The sequence below is a fragment of the Delphinapterus leucas genome, chromosome 14, assembly GCF_059928025.1.
Source record: "Delphinapterus leucas isolate spDelLeu-1000000601 "Yukka" chromosome 14, BTC_Dleu_Yukka2, whole genome shotgun sequence".
NCBI classification, from domain to species: domain Eukaryota; kingdom Metazoa; phylum Chordata; class Mammalia; order Artiodactyla; family Monodontidae; genus Delphinapterus; species Delphinapterus leucas.
The window spans coordinates 23,519,578-23,540,867 of NC_143142.1; the positions used below are offsets into that span (position 1 = coordinate 23,519,578).

At 44.0% G+C, this 21,290-nt stretch overlaps 1 protein-coding gene across 8 annotated transcripts in view; it reads right to left on the bottom strand.

Moving 5' to 3' along the window:
• The window catches only part of MORC2 (MORC family CW-type zinc finger 2), a 65,967-nt gene that overhangs the window by 39,356 nt on the left and 5,321 nt on the right, over positions 1 to 21,290 (bottom strand). For 7 of the 8 annotated variants that reach the window (XR_016387550.1, XM_089894730.1, XM_089894729.1 and 4 more), the window contains exons 2-9: positions 16,683 to 16,736; positions 14,443 to 14,477; positions 8,691 to 8,759; positions 8,089 to 8,179; positions 4,824 to 4,932; positions 1,082 to 1,241; positions 866 to 977; positions 282 to 407 (exon numbers count right to left, since the gene is read on the bottom strand). Coding sequence is in view for 7 of the 8 variants with exons in the window: in XM_089894730.1 (XP_089750856.1) it covers positions 282 to 407; positions 866 to 977; positions 1,082 to 1,241; positions 4,824 to 4,932; positions 8,089 to 8,179; positions 8,691 to 8,759; positions 14,443 to 14,477; positions 16,683 to 16,736 (756 nt within the window). In the remaining variant the exon portion in view is untranslated. The remainder of the gene's footprint in view (positions 1 to 281; positions 408 to 865; positions 978 to 1,081; positions 1,242 to 4,823; positions 4,933 to 8,088; positions 8,180 to 8,690; positions 8,760 to 14,442; positions 14,478 to 16,682; positions 16,737 to 21,290) is intronic. The other variant, XM_089894727.1, reaches the window with a different exon arrangement.

The window sequence follows — 21,290 nt, forward strand, 5'->3', positions numbered from 1 at the left end:
CCATTGGCCCTGCAACCAGAGGCTCAGACAGCTCACCGTGTCAGGCTGAGCACCCTCCACCTCACAGAAGGCACACTCAACAAGCCTCACCAGCCACCTCTGCCCCTCCCTCAGGACCCAGTAGTTTGTCTGCAGTTAATCAAGCAGCTTAAAGACCCAAACGCAGTCAACACTGTCAGAGCCGCTCATCCACCATCACTCCAAAGATGCCCCAGAGACACGTGGCCAGGCCCCATTCTTGGCCCAAAGGAAACAGCAGGCCAGGGTGGGCAGGCCCCTACCTGGGCTTGTAGAGGCAGCAGGAAAGCCTCTTGGTCTGCACCTTGTGCCCGTGGATGAAGATCCGCATCCGGGGATCAATGTAGAGCACGGCAGCATAGGCACGGAAGGAGCGGCGCTCTGGCTTCCTGGAGGCAGCAGAATGGAGGGTGCTGTCACCCTCCCACCGCCAGCCCAACCAAAGGCTTGGGTGGACAGCCTCTCTGCAGGCTCTCCACCTTTCCACCTCCCATCTCGGCTTCTCTTGCTGCCCTGAGGGGTGCTTCCTCTGTGTGGGCACCACATCCCACCTCCTCTCACGTCCCTGGCACAGACACCTAAACTGGCCCCACCATCCCAGCACGGACCTGGCAATTCCTCTCCCCTCTCTAGGCCTCGGTCTCTTTCTCATTCAAGTTAAGGAGCTGGGGCAAGGATCTGGATTAGCTGAGGACCTGCTGTCCTTCTATTCATCCCTTCTGCCTTGTGGCAGGAAGACATTGAGTTCTCAGCTTTACCAACTCTAAAACTGGGGAATTCAGGGAACAAGCTCACCCCTCTCAACCTCAAGTCACCTCCCTTTTCCTCCCTACCCAGCCACACTCACGTGCCCTCCGGAGAAGTCTCTGCCATCTGGATATCTCTTGGATTTGAGATTATGTCCAGCTCTGGCTCTCCGTTATCCATGAGTTTGAGATTGAAGATGATCACCAGCGTTCCTAGGGAATAGAAATCCTGTGGTTCTACCAGGCACCCCCAGCCAATCCCCATACTGCTCCTGGCTCTGGAGCTCCCTGATGCTAGAGGCCGCAGGCCTACTTACCACTGTCCCCAGGAATCTTCATGAACTGAGTCATCACTTCCTCTTCATTGCGGAAGGGAGAATACTTATAGATGAGTTCCGTCTCAATGGCAAACTTCTCCACGTTGTCTGTAACAGGTTCCCGGGTCCGAGCATTCCAGGTGGGCAATGGGACTATCACCTTTGGAGGAAGCACAAGCAGACGCTTGAAGGAAGCCCCAGAACAGCCTTCCCCCCGCAAATGTGCATCCATCTTTTCCCTCCCCACAGCAGCTCCACACTGCCCCAAGGGGAGGCCCAAGCCCCCCAGCCTGGCACCAGTGGCTCTAGCTTCTGCCCCTTCCCAAGACTCTGCCTCACACTGCTAGGTCCTCTGGGGTATGCTGCCTTATGGCCTGGGGGTCTCTGCATGAGCAGTTCCCTGCTTGGGATATCCCTGGTCATTTTCCCTATCTGGTAGTAAGTTATTATTTCCACTAAGCAAAACATATTTGCGATGATCTAGTGAATCTAAAGACACACACAAACATAACTTATAACTCAGCAATTCTACTCCCAGGTATATAACCTAGGAGAAATAAAATCTAAAAACAAAACGCTATAGTATGAGTCCATTTATATAAAATTCATAAATAAGCAAAAAATAAACTATTATTCAAGAATGCATACACAGGTGACAAAATTATAAAGAAAAACAAGGAAATGACTGATCATCACCAAGGCAGTTCCTTAAGAGGTGCGATAAGGAATATGATTGGTGAGGGACACATGGGGACTTCTAGCATCAGTCTACGGTGGTGGCTACGTGGGTATTTGCTTTATAATTACTCTCAACTGTACATAGGTTATTTTTTTTATTTTATTGAAGTCTAGTTGATTTACAATGTTGTGTTAATTTCTGCTGTACAGCAAAGTGATTCAGTTATACATATATATATATACATAGATTTTAATACTCTTCCATATGTGTAAAATTTAATCTTACATCTACGTAATCTTCTAGAAAATCCTACCCTTGTCAATTATACCTCAATAAAGCTGGGAGAAAAATCCTACTCATTCTTCAAAAACCCTACTAAAACGCCACTTGCCCGGAGGCATCAACATGCATCTCTCCCCCCGCCCCCACCCCTCTCCCAGGTGCCGGGGAGCCCTGTAGCCTGGGATTCCCTCTGCAGAGCAAACCACCCCAGGCACCTCAGAGGTTCAAAATGGCTGGCTGGCCCACCCTGCGGAAAAGGGGATTCTGTATTTTAACAAGCTCTGTGGTGATAAACTGTTAAGAGTTCTGAGGCACTTTACTGGTTTCTAAGAAGCTACAGTATTCAGCCCTGGGGCTGGTCTGGACACATTCCCACCCAGCTAAAAGTGATCTTATTTTGAAATCTTGGCTGAGTTCACACTAGAGTACAATCCAAAACAGTGACCTTCTAGCTCCAAGTAAGGAAAAAATTTCAACCTAGCTTTTTCACCAGGGGAATTGAGTTCCATTTGTGTTCTGAGAATTGGTACCTCCTTTACACCTCCCAATCTTCACAGCAGTCCCAGGTGACAACGGCATTACTTTAACCTCTGGGCACTCACCTCATTTGACACCCACCCACCATTGGAATATTCCTCCTTTACTTTCAGGGTCACCACTCACCTGGCTTTCCTCCTACCCCTCTGGCCGCTCCTGCCTCCTTTGCTGCTTTCCCCTTCTCCTTGGCCTTTACATGTGGGTGGGCATGCCTAAGACCCCAGGCCCTCTTCTCCAACACGCTCTTTTAGGTGAGCCCATTCACTACGAAGATTCCTTGGAGTCTAAGCCTCCCCCGAGCTCCAGACCCAGACTTAACTTTGCGTGTCCAGGACAAAACGTACACACTTCCCCTCCAAACTGCCCCTCTTCCATCCTTCCCCAGCTCCAGACAGCCCACCCCCAAGTGCCACACCAGGACCTCAGCCATCTACAACCCCCCCTTCCCATTTCCCCTTTCCAACTGATTAAACACCAAATCTGCGGCCACTCCTATTTCTCTCACCTCCCTGCTGGAGTCCTGTAGACAGTCAGGGCCTCTGACACCAACACCCCAATCTTTCCAATCCAGGCACCACACAGTAACCAAACTGATCTTTTCAAAGAGGATCTAATACATTGCTTAGATTCCCTTTCCTGGCTGCTTTTAATAAAGTCCCACACACTCCCCAAGGCCCAGAGGTCAGGCCCGACCTACCCTCTCTGCTCTCCAGAGGCCACCACCTCTCGTCAGGTGGCCCCTCTGCCCTTCCCACAGCCCCCACCAGCTCTCAGGCCAGGAACAGGCCGTTTCTATTGACGCGCAGCCCCTGCTCTCACCACCCTCAGTCCACCAGGAAGCAGTCCTGAAAAGCCCAGCCGGGGCCAAATCCTCCTGCCCCACCTTTCCCGGGAGTGCTTGCCAGCTGCAGCACTTCTCTCACTCACCAAAAAGGCAAACAAACCCAGTGGCTCACGAAGTAAAGACGGCAGAAAAAGAGCCTTTCGTTCCCAGCATGAACTGATTTGCTATGATTTAGGCTCACATCTAAACAAGGCCAGTACCAATTTACTCACAGCCAACCAACACAGATGAGTTAGACTGACACTGACCGCATTTCACCTGTTTAAGTGACAGGAGTGGATTTCTTTCTGCAGACCCTCTTGGCCCCCTCTCAAGCTCTGGCCTCCATTTCTCACACAGGAAAGGAGTTAAGAGTCCGGTCTGAGGCTAGGCAGGCCAAGGCCTTCCCTGATCCTCCCATGAGCAGGCGCAGACCTCACCAAACCAGCTCTACAGATATGAGCCACCAGGCCCAAAGAGAATCAGCTGTGCATGTGTTTAACTTACACAGTTAATTACCAAAAGGTTTCAAAATCAGAATATTCTAGAGTCATTAGGCCTTCCTTCCAGCATAACAGTAATCAGCTTAGGCTGTGTGTCAGCTGCCACTTACTGAAAAACTTAAATGATTTTCCATGTGTTCACCTGCTTCACTACCTGTCCAGGCCCTGCAGGTATCAGACTTGTTTGTAGCTTCTGATATAAATGGTTAGAGTAACACATTTCCTCAAAAGGAAAATGCACTCACAGCACATTCCACAAAATCACCATCATATGGGAAAGACAGTGCTGTTCCTATTATTATCACCAGCTGTGGTCTCCACCCATAGTCAGGGAAGCCCCAAATACTCCCCCTGATAAAACAGCTCTCCCCAGTGACAACCCCTACCCCAGGACTGAATTCAAGCTGCAGATCTAGGAGACCTACAAATCCAACTCTTGGTTCCTGACACTTGATGGCCTCATTCTCAGAACCGGGACATCTCTTCTCTGAAGCTGTGAGATTTTACTTCCTCTCCCATTAAGACACCTGCCTTGGGCTTCCCTGGTGGCGTGGTGGTTGGGAGTCCGCCTGCCGATGCAGGGGACGCGGGTTCGTGCCCCGGTCTGGGAGGATCCCGCGTGCCACAGAGCACCTGGACCCATGGGCCATGGCCGCTGGGCCTGCGCGTCCAGAGCCTGTGCTCTGCGGCGGGAGAGGCCACGTCAGTGAGAGGCCCGCGTACAGAAAAAAAAAAAAAAAAAAGACACCTGCCTTAACCCCTCAACCAGTTCATCCAACCAACCAGCTAATCCCATAACAAGGGATGTGGCTGCAATCCTGCAACGCCAATAAGCCCAGCATGCAAATGACCTATGAAAACAGCCTGGGCAGAACTAGGAAGTGGAAGGGTGACTGGGAGAACGAGGATGGGACCTACTTCATCAATGCCTTCCTCCTCGTGAAAGGTACGCGACAGGAAGAGACAGGTCATGGTCTCTTCCTTCTTGGTGAAGAGGATAAAATCCTTCCCAATGCGCATTGAGCCCCTGAAAGGGAAGCAGAAATGGGTTATTCTCCTAGGGCTGAAGAAGGAGCAAATTCCCCCTCTGGACGTGATGAGACTGCCTTTGGAGGGCTCCCCTAAAGGCCTCCCTGGGACCCAGGACCCTGAGCTGAGCTCCACAGCCCTCGCTCCCTCTCCTCCCCGCCCCCCACCTCCCGACACTCCTCCTCCTGCTCTTCCGTGGGCCTCAGTTTCTCCTCATCACCTTCTCAACCACATTTTCCCAGCACGCAGGGTTCTCTCACCACCAAGCATCAGCCCCAGGGGAGTCTCACCCCAGCTTGTCGCTGCCTGTGCTCTGGTTTCTTCCCAGCCACACAGGGCTGCTGTGGCCTAACTGTGAGCCACCAGGTTTCACTCCAGTAACACCTCCAACACACACATCATCTTCCACACTGAGCACATCCAGGTCTCACCCTGTCCTTCCTTCACTGACACAAACTCCCCTCCCATCCACTCATCAAACGGCAGCACCATCAAGGGAAGAGCCCACTGCCTATGCTCACAAGTCCTCAAAAAACCAGGATGACCCCAAGGCTCAGCCAAACACAGGGCTAACCGAAGTATCACTGTTGAACACAGTTCCAAGGAGGCCTACAATTGGCTCATGTCCTGTAACCACAACCATCTTGTGTCTTGAATTGTTTTGTCACCTCAACTCATTAAGCCACAGGTCCCTGCTTTAGGAAGCAACTGGTTTCTGAAAAATGTGCCTCCAGGCTGACTTCCACAAGGCAAAAGTCTGAACGGAATCAACTGCTCCTTCCTCTATTTGGCTGAGTTAATCCTTCTGAGGAGCAGGCAAGGACAGGCCTTTCCGGGAAACACTGAACAGGGCAAAAGCGTGAAGCACCAGTGGGAACAGGACCCACTGACCTGTCTTCTGAGCAGCTTCTGGCTTTATGGCTATTACCTCATTAGTCCTCCTAATACCCCAGGGAGGTGACAGCGGCGGGAAGCCTTATTACTTCCCTTCTATGTAAATACAAATACAAACTGGGCCAGTGTGCCAAGTATGCAAATGAACGCCATGCCCCATTTCCCCGAATGTTCAGGAAAACTCCAGGACACTATCCAGAGATGCCCCGGTGGCTGCCAAGTTGTTTTTCTCCTCCTCCAGTTCCCGAGGTGCTGGCAATGCTCCCTCCCCAGACAATCTCACAGTCCTCCTCCTGCCTCCCTGAAACTTACCGGTGGCAAAACGAGGCACATTAGCTTACCTTCTGCCAAAGCTTGCTCTTACCCTAATTTTGCAAAACCTCTCACTTTGTGCCTCTTCCCTGTCTTTGATCCTGACCTTGGAGGGTAAATAGCAACAACCCAGAAACGCCACTTCTCTGCTGGTTTCTCTGCTTCACAGCCCTATTCTCACCACAAATCACTTCCTCCTGAAACTCTTTCAAGTACACTGGTTTCAAAATGAATTCACTCTGAACACTAGATGGCTCCTTCTCAATGGCGCCTTCTCAAAAGTCGTTCTACCAGAATATGCTGATGGCAACACTCTCAACTTCGGTATGCTTTCCTTCCTGGTCTTCTAAGCACTTCCAGAATCACATTTCATTTGCTCCTGAAGCTTCCTCAGTAAGGATGAATGTCAGCGTTTAGAAGCCCATTTTCTACAGCAGGAAACAGATACTCAGAGAAGGTGAAATGGCTTGTCTGAAGTCACAGAGCTGATAAAACCAGGAAGGGGTTTTATCTATAATCCAGAAGGGAAGTCAGGGTTTCTTACATCTGACTCTAGAACTCAGTTGTTGGAAACTTAGATCACCACACCAGAATCACCTGGGCCCTACCCCAGACCCACCAAATCAGGCCAAAAATCTACCATGGAAAGATCAAAGGAGAGATAAAGTAAGAAGGGAGAAACTAGGCTAGGGCTCTCACAGTAATGATAGATTCTTAACCTACTCATATGTGTTATAATCTCAATTTACAAAGGAGGAGGCTGAGGCTCACAGAAGCAATTAAGCGGCTGATGTCAGATTTGAACTTTGGTTTGACTGAAGTGAGATGGACAGCAGCTCCGGCCTTGCAGTCAGAAAGACGTGGTGCATATCTCAGCTCTACACTTGGGCATTTTTACACCTTTGGGCAAGTCACATCACCCCTATAAACCTCAATTTTCTCATCTGAAGATGAGAATCATAGTACCTATACCTCACAGGGCTATGGTGAGGATTAAACAAAATCATCCAAGTAAAGTTTTTAGCACAGTGCCCAGCACATGGTAAGTGCTTGTTATTGAGAGACAAGTGGGAGATCCAGGTACCAAGTCCTTGCCATCATGGGAAGCACTCTCTCTCTTCCCCATACACCCAAGCTGGTTGCATGGAGGGACAACTGATGCTGCTGCCCAACCAAACACCACCCTCAAATAAAACAACACATTTCCACAGCAAGACTAGAAACATGACTCAGAATTCCATTTGTAGAAACTCCAATCCCACTAAATCTTATTCCATCCAAAGGTATGTACAACTGGAAGTGAGCATTTCAGAAATAGAAATCTTCCTCTTGGGGCTTCACTCAAAACCAGAACACCACATTCCAAATGCCAAACAAGTGGGAACCAAGGGCTGAGAAAGAAGTCTGGAGGGATGGGGAGACATTAGGTAGGTCCCTGCTACAGGGCCTGGCAGGACATGTGAGTAGCAACCAGGTCCTTTGGTGGTGTTGTGGGGGGGTGTTTCGGGTCTCTCACTCACTCACCCTGGATCCCCAGTGCCTGGCACAAAGTGTGACAGGTGCTCAGGGGACACGCTGCACCACGGAGTGACCCCCTCACCATCTCATAAGCAACCCAAGCCCACAAAACAGCCACTTGCATCTTCAACCACAAGGTAAAAATAAGAATTTTCAGTAGGAGGAGAGGTGCTGTTCCAGAGCACAGTGCCAAGAGAAACCTACAGCTTCTCCCACCTCAATGATTTTGGATGTTCATACTCTTTGATCTGTGATGTAGGCTGGACATCAGCTGCTAAGTCCCCAAACCACAACTCCTTCCCGACCTTCCTCCTGTTCCAGAATTACAGTGATGGAGGGACAAGGACGAGGAACATTTTCATTGGACAGAAGCAGGAGGGCATTGCTCGATTTTGTTTTGAGTCCTGGGACAAGCTTCTAGTATACTTACGATTTTAACCCATTCCCGTACTGCCCAATCTGGGTGGACTCAGGCGTTCGCTTGGCTGACTTCCCAAACTGGATCACGCTAGCAGCATCACCTGAAGTGGCGGACACAAGACAAAGTGAAAAGTTTGCTTTTCTTTCCCAGACTCTCAAAAATCAAAGGTCTGAGCCTTGTTAAATCCAAGCAGGGCTGGCTGTCTACTGAAAACCTCTGTCCAAGGAAATTCACAACCATGAGGCAAATGGAGGAAACCTCTGACTGGCCTGTCAGTACCGCCATCACTAGGCCCTTGTTCTGTTACCAGAACGTGGTAATAAGGCTGGGGGAGGCCACCACAGTTCCAGCTCCAGGATGTTACACAAGCTGATAAATACAATGTCAAGAGACAGGTAATCTGACAGACTTCAGGCTGCCATTCAGATCCTATCTCCCGTGCTAGAACAAAACCCAGCAAATCCGTGAGTGGAATTAAGCCTGAGATGTTGCAAGAGACCTCCCTCTCCCTTCTAGTCACAAGAGTGAGGCAGAAAAACAAGTTAACACAATAAGCATTTTGTAAAAATGGTTACTTCTTCCCCAAAAGAAGCAATCAGCCCAACACTTACTTGGATCCATTCCTGCTCCATCATCCAAAAAACAAAGCATAAATCCTCCGCGAAGGTCCTCTCGCCTTTCTGTAAAAGAAGGAGCTGCCATTACTGGGCAGTTACCCACCAGAGGGCGGCAACCTGTTTGTGATCGGAAGGTGGATCAATGTGAAGCTTAGTCCAAAAAGGCCTTCTCCTTCTAACAGTCCTAGCTAGTGTGAGTTAAATGTCAGGGCCCTTGATGGTAGGAATTTCCATCAAAGGCTCTCCAATGCATTCTAGTTCACGACAAAGCATAAGAGAATGTATAAGGAAGGGACAGAGAATACCTAGTCCAGCATCTAGCCACAGCCAGGGCCACTGAACATGCACGGATTTCATACACACCTCAACCACCCTTCTGCCTCTCTGCACCTGGACTTTTTCCACCTCTGCCTTCTGCTGTGGACACTAAAGTACTCCAACTACTACATGCTGTACCTTATCAACAGTGCTCAAATTCAACAGGGCACCTCGTTTGTGGGTTAAGTTTGGGGTAGCCTTCAGATAAAGTGATGGAGCCAGTCGTGCTATGGACACAGTGGTAGCAGCTGCTATCTAGAAGGTGAATTACTAAGTCAGTATGTGACTATCCCCAGGCCAACCATAGTTTCTGGGCCATCAGTATTCATCATCACATCCCCTCCTTGCTATGGGTCCTTCAAATAGCTCCCCATCCCAGAAGTGAGATGGCACAGAGTGTAGTGAGAGCTGCCTGGTTTCCAACTGGACCTGCTCGACTGGAGAGAGGAACAGTCCTTCGACAATAAGAGACAGAGCAGCTGTGGCAGGGCGTCCTGACCGACAGGAAGGAAATGTATGACACTAAGGCTGCCATTCCAGTGGCTAGAAGAACCCCTTCCTTCAGCAGCTGTCTCTACAGCAGCAAGTGGTCACTCAGAGCAGTCTGGGTCCAAGCACATCAGAAACACTGGAGAAGAGATTCCCAAACAGGGAAGGGAACCACACTAGAGTTTCCAAGGTGCCTTTTGACCCCAGTGATGAGGACTAGGCAGGCAAAGGAGGAACGGCACAGGCCTTGGAATCAGGAGAGCATTTGTACTAAAAAGGAAGAAGGTCAGTTTAAGGTACTACAGGGATAAGCCCAAGGCTGCCTTGGAGTCTATTCCCTAATTGAGGACATTTTTGTCTCCCCCAAGCTGCAGTTCACCAACTTCACCCAACTATCTAAGCAGTGGAACCTCAGTTTAAAATGCTCTTTGTCCTCCCCTCAAGTTAAATATTCAAGTAAGTCATAACCACCTCTGTTAAATGGACTAGTTAATGTAATTTAAAATGCTATTTCAGAAGTACTATAAGCCACAGAGATTTTCAAGTATCATTTGATGTTCAGGAAGCTGAACTTTGCTGAAACATTAATCACAGGTGCTTCCTGAAAGTTCGAGAATAAGGATCTTCTTGGAAGTACTACTGGTAGATAAGAAAATTTTTCCTGTGGCAGTGCCTTTTATCAGTCTGGAGAACCCAAATGAGATCTAGTAAGCAGAAGCAAGTGCAAAAAAGGTGCAGAAATTCCTCAGTTTCCTTCTGGAGGAAGCAAAGTGTCATATGGAGACTCAAACTGGGTCAGGAACAGAGCGTGGTAAAGGAAGTGTTCTAAATCTAGCCAAGAGCCATTTGCTGTATGCTTTAGCCATAAAATGTACACAAAGACTCTGCTTTGGGATCTAGAAATTGGTTCAAGCCAAGTGTATCTGAAAAATCTCCAAGGATTGATTACTGGCATTTCTTGAACACTACCTAGGAATTACTTCTAGGTCCTTATGTTTGGTAGAACAGGACTCACAGGCTGTTTTCTTTTTTTTTAATTTTGATGCTTTTTAAAAAAAATTTATTCATGTCTGGCTGCGTTGGGTCTTCGTTGCTGCGCGTGGGCTTTCTCTAGTTGCAGCAAGCGGGGGTTACTCTTCGCTGCAGTGCACAGGCTTCTCATTGCAGTGGCTTTTCTTACTGTGGAGCATGAGCTCAAGGCGCACGGGCTTCAGTAGTTGTGGCACACGGGCTCGGTAGTTGTGGCTCGCAGGCTCTAGAGCACAGGCTCAGTAGTTGTGGCGCACGGGCTTAGTTGCTCCACACACAGCATGTGGGATCTTCCTGGACCAGAGCTTGAACCCGTGTGCCCTGCATTTGCAGGCAGATTCTTAACCACTGCACCACCAGGGAAGTCCACACAGGCTGTTTTAACACACAATCATCACTTAACAGTGGGTCTGAGATCCCTTTCTTGCCCAAGGACTTCATTTTAAAGCTTTTTCATATGTTTATGAGAGTAAGACACCCACCTATGGAGGATCCTCCTGGCCACACAGTGACCAACAGTCTGTAAGCAGCTAGCAGTGCTCAGGTCCACAGTCACGTGTGGCACTGCCTCAGGGCCAAAAGAGACTAGGTGACACAGCAGTAACTCCTTCAACTTTGTAAGGAGGCAGTATGGCATCTTCACTTGGCTAAAATGCTTATCCCAATCACTCAGTTATTCGATGTGCCTGGCTCTGTGATGAAGATAATAGCCGAGAATAATGCGGATGTGATCACTGCCTTCAGGGAGCTTACAATCCATAGGATAGCTACTCCCTGTAGCAGATCAGTAAGCAGGAGGGTTTAAGCAAAAGGAGACTGAGAAGAGTGTCAGCTAGAGCAAAGGCACTGTGCATAAGGATCACCTGAAGAGCCTGTTAAAATACAGATTCGGGGCTCCACCCTGCAGAGTCTAGTAGTGTGGGTCGGAGGTGGTACCTGAGAATTTGCATTTCTAACAAGCTCCCAGGTGATGCCAATACTGTCCACCACTGGTCCACTCTTTGAGAAGCAGAGAGCTAGAGCTAGCAAGAACTAGAAGGCCTCTCTGCTTGAACCTATCTCCCCAGACATTCCAGCAGTTAGAGATGCATTCCTAACACATTCTATTCACTTTAGTCAGTCAATTGAGTGCTATCTAAAGCCTCTAAGCAAAGGATTTTTATGAAGATGGGGGAGTTCTGGACAGAAGGGAGTCTAGGCAGCTGGAGGTTGTCTGCTCCCCGTCCCAACATACATCTCAGAAGCAAGACAAGGAGGGCAAAGCCAAACTACCTTCTTTGCAGTTGTGCTTCAGGCCCTGGTAGCAGCTATGTACAATCACAGACCCAGTGTGGAAGGCTGCACATCTAAGTTTCCCCCAACATGACTAAGTCTGGCCTCTCCAAGTTAGCCCAACGTTCCTCCATCCAACTCCCATTGCGGAGAACAGGAAAAAGAAAGAAGCTGAAAAGGAGATGTGAGATGGAGCTATAAGTCAAAAGTCAGAGGCGATAAAATGATGTTGTCCTCAGCGGAGGCTGTAACAGAACAACACTCAAGTTCCTCGTACTTCGCAATGTGTTTGAGCAGTATTCGTTTCAGCTACATTTGCTCTAATTTTCCATTTACTAACCATTGACCTGGCATCACAAAAGGGATCTTTCTTTGAGGCATGGCAGTCCCTATCCAAGGAAGTCCAGAAAATCAATAAAAACACACTCTACTTCTGACAGGCACGTTATGGTCTGGCCCAACCTAACAGGAATGCTTTGGGTACGGGAGTCTGATTCCTTTCTCACCCTTCTTTAAATTACAGTGTGAATGTGTGGCGAATTCAAACTACATCTGATGTTTGGGGAGATTTCCGAGTTCAGTTATCAATCTAGTTTCAGAATGGGAGACAGGAAGATACTTTCCCCGATATAGTAAGAACAAAAACTTTACATTACTAATTCTATTATTCTACTTGTAAAATGAGGTTGCTTTTATTCCTCCTGTTGAATGTGTTAATACGGCACTGAAGTAGAAAAGTGTGAAGTTAGGGGCACCTCAGTCAAGATTCCCAGTCTCAAGGTACTTGAGAGTAAATCAAGTCTTTCTCCAAAATGCTATAGTGCTTAGCGCTTCTATCACACCATTTAATCCTTAACTACCTTGACAGTTCCCTCAAGATCAAGTCATTGTTCTCTAATCATCTGTAGAGTGCTGTCTCTCCAATTAGTGACTAAGTTGTCTAATGAGAATTTAGCAAAGGCCCCATCTCATGCTCTCTCGACTCCTCCCAAAACACAACAGCAGTAACACTGAGCACAGAATGAATGCACACTGGGCCCTTTTCATTTAAAGTGAAATCCAACTGTTTGTTCTGCTGCATTCTAAGGGTAAAGCACTAAATTTCCTTGCTGAAATTCACCCACCAAAGGTAGTAAGAAGGAGCAGGGATGATCTCTTTTAAAAAGCTTCTTCCAGTAATTCCCTGGTGGTCCAGTGGTTAGGCGCTCTCACTGCTGGGGCCTCGGATTCGATCCCTGATCTGGGGACTAAACTCCCATAGGCTGCGTGGCGCAGCCAAAATAAAAAAAAAGCTTCTTCCAAATAGATTTGGCTATGATGATTTGTCCCTTCAACATCACTTGGAGTGGAGGCCATTCTGTGCTTTGCCATCTGTGCAATGATTAAAACAGCCACCATTTCTTTCAGAGGTAGCGGTTAATACTCCTCACTAAAGCACACTGGGATGTAAGGCATACTGTGGCTTGGGAATGATGCCTCCATCTGGCCTGAGGGTTTAGTAACCATCTTCTAACATTCTGCTGCTATGCCCCCTTTTCTTGTTATTTTCTTCTAAAAATAAAAGTAGTCTTATTTTCACCACTTTGGCAGAGCCTTCTGAACAGAAGGCTTTAGAATTTAAGCAGTATAGCTGACTTTTAGCTGTTCTGAATATTTTCTTTGCTCCAAAGAAAGGAATAAGAAATTCATATCTGGGGAGATTCTTTATAATTATATGGCATTGGAAATTCTAAGAATTACTTCCTATTGTGTGATTATCCCCATTTATCAAACAGGTCTGTGAAGAAAAAGAGGGATTATTTGATAACCATATATTCCCATAAAAACACTCAAGTTTTCTCAAAAGCTAGACAATGCTACCCAAATTGAATTTAAAAGCCATCTTCCTCTGTTCCACTTCCACATTTTTAGCATTCAAACGACCAAAAAACGTGCTGGTGCAAACACTGAACAGGCAAAAAGCAAGCTATTTATCAAATAATAAATAAATAAATAAATAAATAATGACTAAGATTTCTTCCACTGTTGTACCCACTCCATAAAAAAAAAAAAAGGATCTTACTGCCAAAGAGCAGAGCCAATTAGGCAAAATAGTAGACGCTGTCGATATCTTTAAATTCGAAGCAAAGCAGCCCTTCTTCCTACATAACTTCTCTGCCTGAGAACATCTCTGCAGACCTCAGTGTCAACCTGGTTACACAACTGTTTTATACAACTGACACCAGCAACTCTCCAAGTTGGGACTTGTCCTCACCAAGGCTGCAGAGGGAGAAGATGGCCTTCAACAAGATCTCTCTTTGGCTGCAGGAACCACAAATCTGGTCACCTGCTAACTCCAATCAGGACAATCAGTGGTACTTGGTCATTTCACTCCCCATCACCCCCATAAATCTCCTAGCGGATTTATTTAAATAGATCTATAGATCTGGGCACCCTGTGTTAGTTCCTTTACACCAATATTCTTGATTTCTATTACATGCCTGACGAGGGCTGCCCTGTTTCTCCCTAAGACCTGTAGTAATCAGGCTGTCTACCCACGCTCCAAAAACCAGTTTTTTCCCACTCATTTCTTCTTAGGCACAGCAATAAATGCTTTCGGGAACTGGGCATTAGAAGAAAGGACTGATGTCTGTCTTACCTGCATAAATATCGATTCTGGTGGCATCAGCATCCCTGCAAAGTTAAAAGAAAAAAAAATCAAGATTCAAATGAGAATATGAAAATATCAACCATCAAGATGCACAATATTTTGAGGGGGATACGTACTATTTTGAATCTATCTTCAGGAAGTCATAAAGAAATTCTATATACATTAAAGATATACTTTTACATTTGGTAACACAATTTTCCTTACATGTCTATGAAACACTTCTGGAGCTCCAAATTATTTAAAATAATCACAGGATACACAGGACCTAGACACACTTTTTTAATAAAAATTTCACAGTGAAACATCTAAAAAGAACATTTTTTAGATGTTTAAAAACATCTAAAAAATGTTTTATCCTTCTTTAGAGGATAAAAAAGAACATTTCTTTTACACACTAGGAAATGACTCCAATCACTCATTTGATTGCAATCATAAACAATGTTCCAATAACTTGTCCATTTTTTCTTCTCACCAAGATTTGAGAAAAAAGAAAACAACCTGCCACAAAGCCTAAGAAAAATCAGGTCTCATGGGATACACACTATAGTCAGCAGACTGATTCATAAGCCCATAATCTGATCCTCCCTAAACTTGAAAGGAAGTTGGGACAGCCCATTAGACTCCAGCCATCGGCTGAAATAAAAGTTCAGTTATCAATGAAGTCTTCCATAAAGGCTTGAAAGTAATCTAGTCCAGTTCTGCCAACTGTAGACAAGGAAAATGAGGCACAGAGTTTCATTGGTTTTAAATGTGAAAAATCCACTCAAATCCATACAACTCTACACGTGCCTATTCTCAAAGACATAAAAACATTTTCAAAAATAAAAGAGATTGGCAAAATGTGTGCATGAGCAGGAACATACACTCCCAATCTCCAGTTCACCATATGATATACAAAAAAGCAGTCTGACAAAACACATTACAGTCTCACTAAACTAACAAGTGGGAAATTCAAACACAGTTCCATTAAGCTACAACATTTTTAAATTGTATATAAAAATTATAAGTCAACCAGGATTGAAATAATTGAAAACACTGAAAATGGGAGCTTTCTAGTTAAACAACCTGTTAACCAGCACCCTTCCATAAGCAGTCCAGTGAATAATAACAATAAAAGTAATAATAGTATAGGTTTATAGCATGGACATAGGTAGACATAATTATCATTATGTCATTAACTGGAGGTCTGTTTAGAAAGTACTCCTGTCAACTCTTATCCTCTTCTTCCTTCATTAGTCATCAACACTTGGTCAATAAACGCCGTGTCTGAATTTTATGTTTGCATTCAGAAACAAGACTGAGATAATATTTTAGTGATATAATTATAAAAAGACTTCTGATTTGGCCTTTGCTATTTATCTCTGAGCCAACCCAAACTTTTCAGTCTTGCTCAGTAACATTTATAGGCTTCTATCACTAAGAATTCAGTATAACACAGTGCTAAAGAATGATTTCTTCTAAGCACAATTGCTAACAATGGAAGATGCTTTGATCAACCTGAGTCATCTGACAATAAAATACAGTCACTCCTCCGTATCTGCAGGGGATTGGTTCCAGGACCACCCAGGAATACCAAAATCTGCAGATGCTCAACTCCCTTATATAAAATAGTATAGTACTTGCATATAACCTATGCACATCCTCACGTCTACTTAAAATCATCTCTAGCTACTTACGATAACTAATACAATGTAAATGCTATGTAAATAGTTGCCAGCATGCAACAAATTCAAGTTTTGCTTTTTTGGAACTTTCTGGAACTTTCAAATACTTTCGATCATGGTTCATTGAATCACAGATGCAGAACTTGCAGATACAGAGGGCTGATTATACATTTTGGGAAGACACAGAACTCTGACATAATTTTAAAGACATTAGATAGTGTACTGTCCTGGTAGCACAAATTAAAACAGAGCTTGTCTGTCCTAGTAATTAGCTAACTAAATTTTTATCTTAATTCCCTGTTTTTCACTACAATTATCTTGCTCTAATACACAAGGGAAGGTAGCTTTGGAGGTCATAAATTCACTATTTTTAGGCTGGAGCACAGCAACGAATGAATTAAGGTATCAACTAATGTGCTATTAAAAATACTTTTTGGGTAAGAGGCTTCTTAGGAATGAGTCGCATTTGCAACAGAATTGCCCTTCTCCCAAGTCTTCAGAGAGCAAAGGTCACACGACCCAAAAAGTTTTCAAGCAGAGACTGTATGCTTGAAGACTACATACCTTGCATTATCAACTAGTTCAGCAAGAGCACCAAACAAGAATTCATGAGTGGTTCTGAAATGATAAATATTGAGAGTCAGGAAAAGAATTATGGAATTAAACTATGATTCCTAACAAAAAGTCAAGGTTATAAAATAAAGTTTTTGGGGAAAAAAAACCTAAAATTGTCATTTGCATCATCAATTTACATTACTGAAGTTTAAATTTCCCCACAATTCAAGTCTTTCCAGAGCTCACTAGTAGTCCTCAAGTGTTAACCTGTCAAGTCCTGCTATCTACTCAAAAATGTTTATTCTTACTATTTTGAGTAGAGGAACCCACTCTAAAATATTCAAAGATTCCTATGTGTACTACTTCTAAAACAGTGTTTTTCACTATTCGTATTCTACCCTGAAAAATGCCTATATTTCATTTTTCATTGCCTTAACCAGCTGTCAGTTTCTGCATATCTCTTAAGAATTCTCAAAGGACAAATTGCTAGCATTCAGCTTTACCAATACCTTTGTGTGATTTACTGGTGAAAACCCATTCAGTTTTGTGCAATTTATAAGCAAAAATACTCCATTTGAAAGTGGGGAGAAAGAAAATAATCCATTTCTTGACATTCCCTGATTCTGGCCAAAAACAAAACTTTCTCCACATTAAAGAAAGGAATCCAAGACCCTCTTAAACAATTCCTCCTTATCCTAAGAGGATAAGGGCTTGGTGTGGCCTCCTAGGGCCCTTGTTCAAGTTAGCCCTTTCAAGGAGGGTAGCCAATGGTCATCTCCTCCTCTAGGAGGCTGCTCAAAATGTGAGTGGGATAAGTTCACAATTACCATGTTATTCAGAATTCAATAAAGATGATGTTTATGTGTAAGATGTCTCCTTACATTTCTTCCTCCATTTACACCTTCTTTAATTTGTGCTGTTTCCCATAATAGTCCTCGTTAGATATAAAAGTAGATGTGTCTACCTAGAACCACCTAGAAACTCTGACATTTTTCTTCTTTGGCCACACCTTGTGGCATGTGGGACCCTAGTTCCTTGACCAGGGATGGAACCTGTGCCCCCTGCAGTGGAAGTGCGGAGACTTAACAACTGGACCTCCAGGGGAGTCCTGAAACTCTGACTTTTGATTAAAGAAAATATAAAAGCATTAACCCACATATTACCATCATCAATTTTTCAAAAATAACCATGTTATTCCAGTTGATTTTTTTGTATGTAAAGTTTCAGCCAATAGATAAAGTGAAAATTTCTAAAAATTGAGAATGAAATATACCAATACTAAATAAGCAGTGTCTAGGATCTATGAGCACTTACTATATTGTTCAAAACAAATTGTAAAACGCTTGTTTATAAAATAAATACCCAAATTTCACGTGTCCAGGAACACTGGTTTTTTCCTCAAATAAATCTTCAAATTTTTATAAATGCAAATTTTTAATTAAAACTACCAGTTCTTGGAATTTTAGGAAGAACTTTTTCCCATGAGATCAGTGAATATATCTGCTGCTGATCCAAAGGCAGTACCATGATGTATTAACAAAATGTAGAAATTTTATCTCCAAGTCCCCTAACAGAGCTCAAATTCTTCTGACTAAAATCCAATTCTTAATTATTTTACATGAAGAAAACCCCCCACAATTTTGCAAGGAAAAACACCTGCAAGAAACATCCATATCTTTATTTATTTTAAAAATGTGTCTCCAAGGGCTTCTCTGGTGGCACAGTGGTTAAGAATCCACCTGTCAGAACACTCTATGACATAAATCACAGCAAGATCCTTTTTGACCCACTTCCTACAGAAATGGAAATAAAAACAAAAATAAACAAATGGGACCTAATGAAACTCAAAAGCTTTTGCACAGCAAAGGAAACCATAAACAAGACAGAACGACAACCCTCAGAATGGGAGAAAATATTTGCAAATGGAGCAACTGACAAAGGATTAATCTCCAAAATTTACAAGCAGCTCATGCAGCTCAGTATCAAAAAAACAAACAACCCAATCCAAAACTGGGCAGAATACCTACATAGACATTTCTCCAAAGAAGATATACAGATTGCCAACAAACACATGAAAGGATGCTCAACATCATTAATCATTAGAGAAATGCAAATCAAAATTACAATGAGGTATCACCTCACACCAATGAGAATGGCCATCAACCAAAAATCTACAAACAATAAATGCTGGAGAGGGTGTGGAGAAAAGGGAACCCTCTTGCACTGTTGGTGGGAATGTAAATTGATACAGCCACTATGGAGAACAGTATGGAGGTTCCTTAAAAACTAAAAATAGCACTACCATACAACCCAGCAATCCCACTACTGGGCATATACCCTGAGAAAACCATAATTCAAAAAGAGTCATGTACCACAATGTTCACTGCAGCTCTATTTACAACAGCCAGGACATGGAAGCAACCTAAGTGTCCATCGACAGATGAATGGATAAAGAAGATGTGGCACATATATATGGTGGAATATTACTCAGCCATAAAAAGAAATGAAACCGAGTTATTTGTAGTGAGGTGGATGCACCTGAAGTCTGTCATACAGAGTGAAGTCAGTCAGAAAGAGAAAAACAAATACCGTATGCTGACACATATATATGGAATCTAAAAAAAAAAAAAAAGGTCATGAAGAACCTAGGGGCAGGACAAGAATAAAGACACAGACCTACTAGAGAATGGACTTGAGAACACGGGGAGGGGGAAGGGTAAGCTGGGACAAACTGAGGGAGTGGCATAGACATATATACCCTACCAAATGTAAAACCAATAGCTGGTGGGAAGCAGCTGCATAGCACAGGGAGATCAGCTCAGTGCTTTGTGACCACCTAGAGGGGTGGGATAGGGAGGGTGGGAGGGAGGGAGACGCAAGAGGGAAGAGATATGGGGATATATGTATATGTACAGCTGATTCACTTTGTTATACAGCAGAAACTAACACACCACTGTAAAGCAATTATACTCCAATAAAGATGTTAAAAAATAAATAAATAAAATTTAAAATAATTTTTAAAATATTAAAAAAAAAACAGAATCCACCTGCCAATGCAGGGGACACAGGTTCAAGCCCTGGTCCAGGAAGATGCCACATGTCACGGAGCAAATAAGCCCATGCGCCACAACTACTGAGCCTGCACTCTAGAGCCCACAAGCCACAACTACTGAAACCCACGTACCTAGAATCCTTGCTCCACAACAAGAGAAGCCACTGCAATGAGAAACCCGTGCACCACAACCAGGAGTAACCACAGCTCACCACAACTAGAGAAAGCCTGTGTGCAGCAACGAAGACCCAACGCAGCCAAAAATAAATTAATTAATTTAAATAAATAAAGACAAACTCATTAAAAAAATATTTGTCTCTAAAATCATCACCTTAAATTCTTCAAATTATCAATTGAAGAAACAAAAAAATATTCTGATTACTTCAACTAATTAAATAGGGAAAATAAGCTGGAAAATTAAAGTGATTTGATGATGGTAATATAAGTTAAAAGTAAATCTTTGTTTTCAAGCTTTCAACCAATCATCTTCCTGTCTGACTAAGCAATGACTAAGAAACTTATAAAGTGAATTAGTTTTCTATACTCTAAATTTTCTTTTTAATTTTTTTTTTTTTTTGCGGTACGCGGGCCTCTCACTGTTGTGGCCTCTCCCGCTGCGGAGCACAGGCTCCAGACGCGCAGGCTCAGCGGCCATGGCTCACGGGCCCAGCCGCTCTGCCGCATGTGGGATCTTCCCAGACCAGGGCACGAACCCGTGTCCCCTGCATTGGCAGGCGGACTCTCAACCACTGCGCCACCAGGGAAGCCCCCTAAATTTTCTTTTTAATTTTGAAGGCTAAAATGTAAAGTAACAAATTCTACTGCAATATTTCTCATTTCAAAAAGAATTTGTATTTGAAGTCAAGGAATATCAGAAATATAGCTCCTGGAAAAAAAAACAAGAGTACAATCTTAGTAAGAATGAGACTACAATTTGTATGTAGAAATCTTTGGGATTATCTGGCCTTTGGTAGTGACAATGGTGAATATCAATAATCTGGAAAACTAATTCTGATACCTTTGCCATCAGGGCAAAGAAATCAAAAACAGAAACAGCAATTGCTTCTCACCAATACATATTTCTGATTGTTTCACATGAAAATTAAAGACATTTAGAATTCAATAATATCTCAAAAGGGCAAGCACAAAGAGCACTTCTGGCTAAGTTTTTACTGCTTTCTACACAATGCTTAGAAAAGTGTCTTGTACATTTAGAATCTAAAGAAAACATTCCAAATGTCTTTGCTGTTCCGCACAGTATCAATGCTGTTCCACAATACATATTTCAGATAAGTTAACAGATACTTTAAAATGTAGCTAAGGGGTGCTTTTGTGATGTGTGCTGACACATCATAAAAGGAGCCTTTTGTGACAACTGTTGGTAAGGTCAGAGACAACACTCAGATTCTTCTCCAAACCTCCAAGTGAATAACTGATCCTACTAACAAATGCTAAAGCCAAAGTTCTAAGTATCTCTTAAATTCATAAGAACCAAAAACGTACCAACTGTGTAAGCTCTCCCCTTTTTTTCAAATAACATTCAAAGAGGTGTACTCATTGCTAGC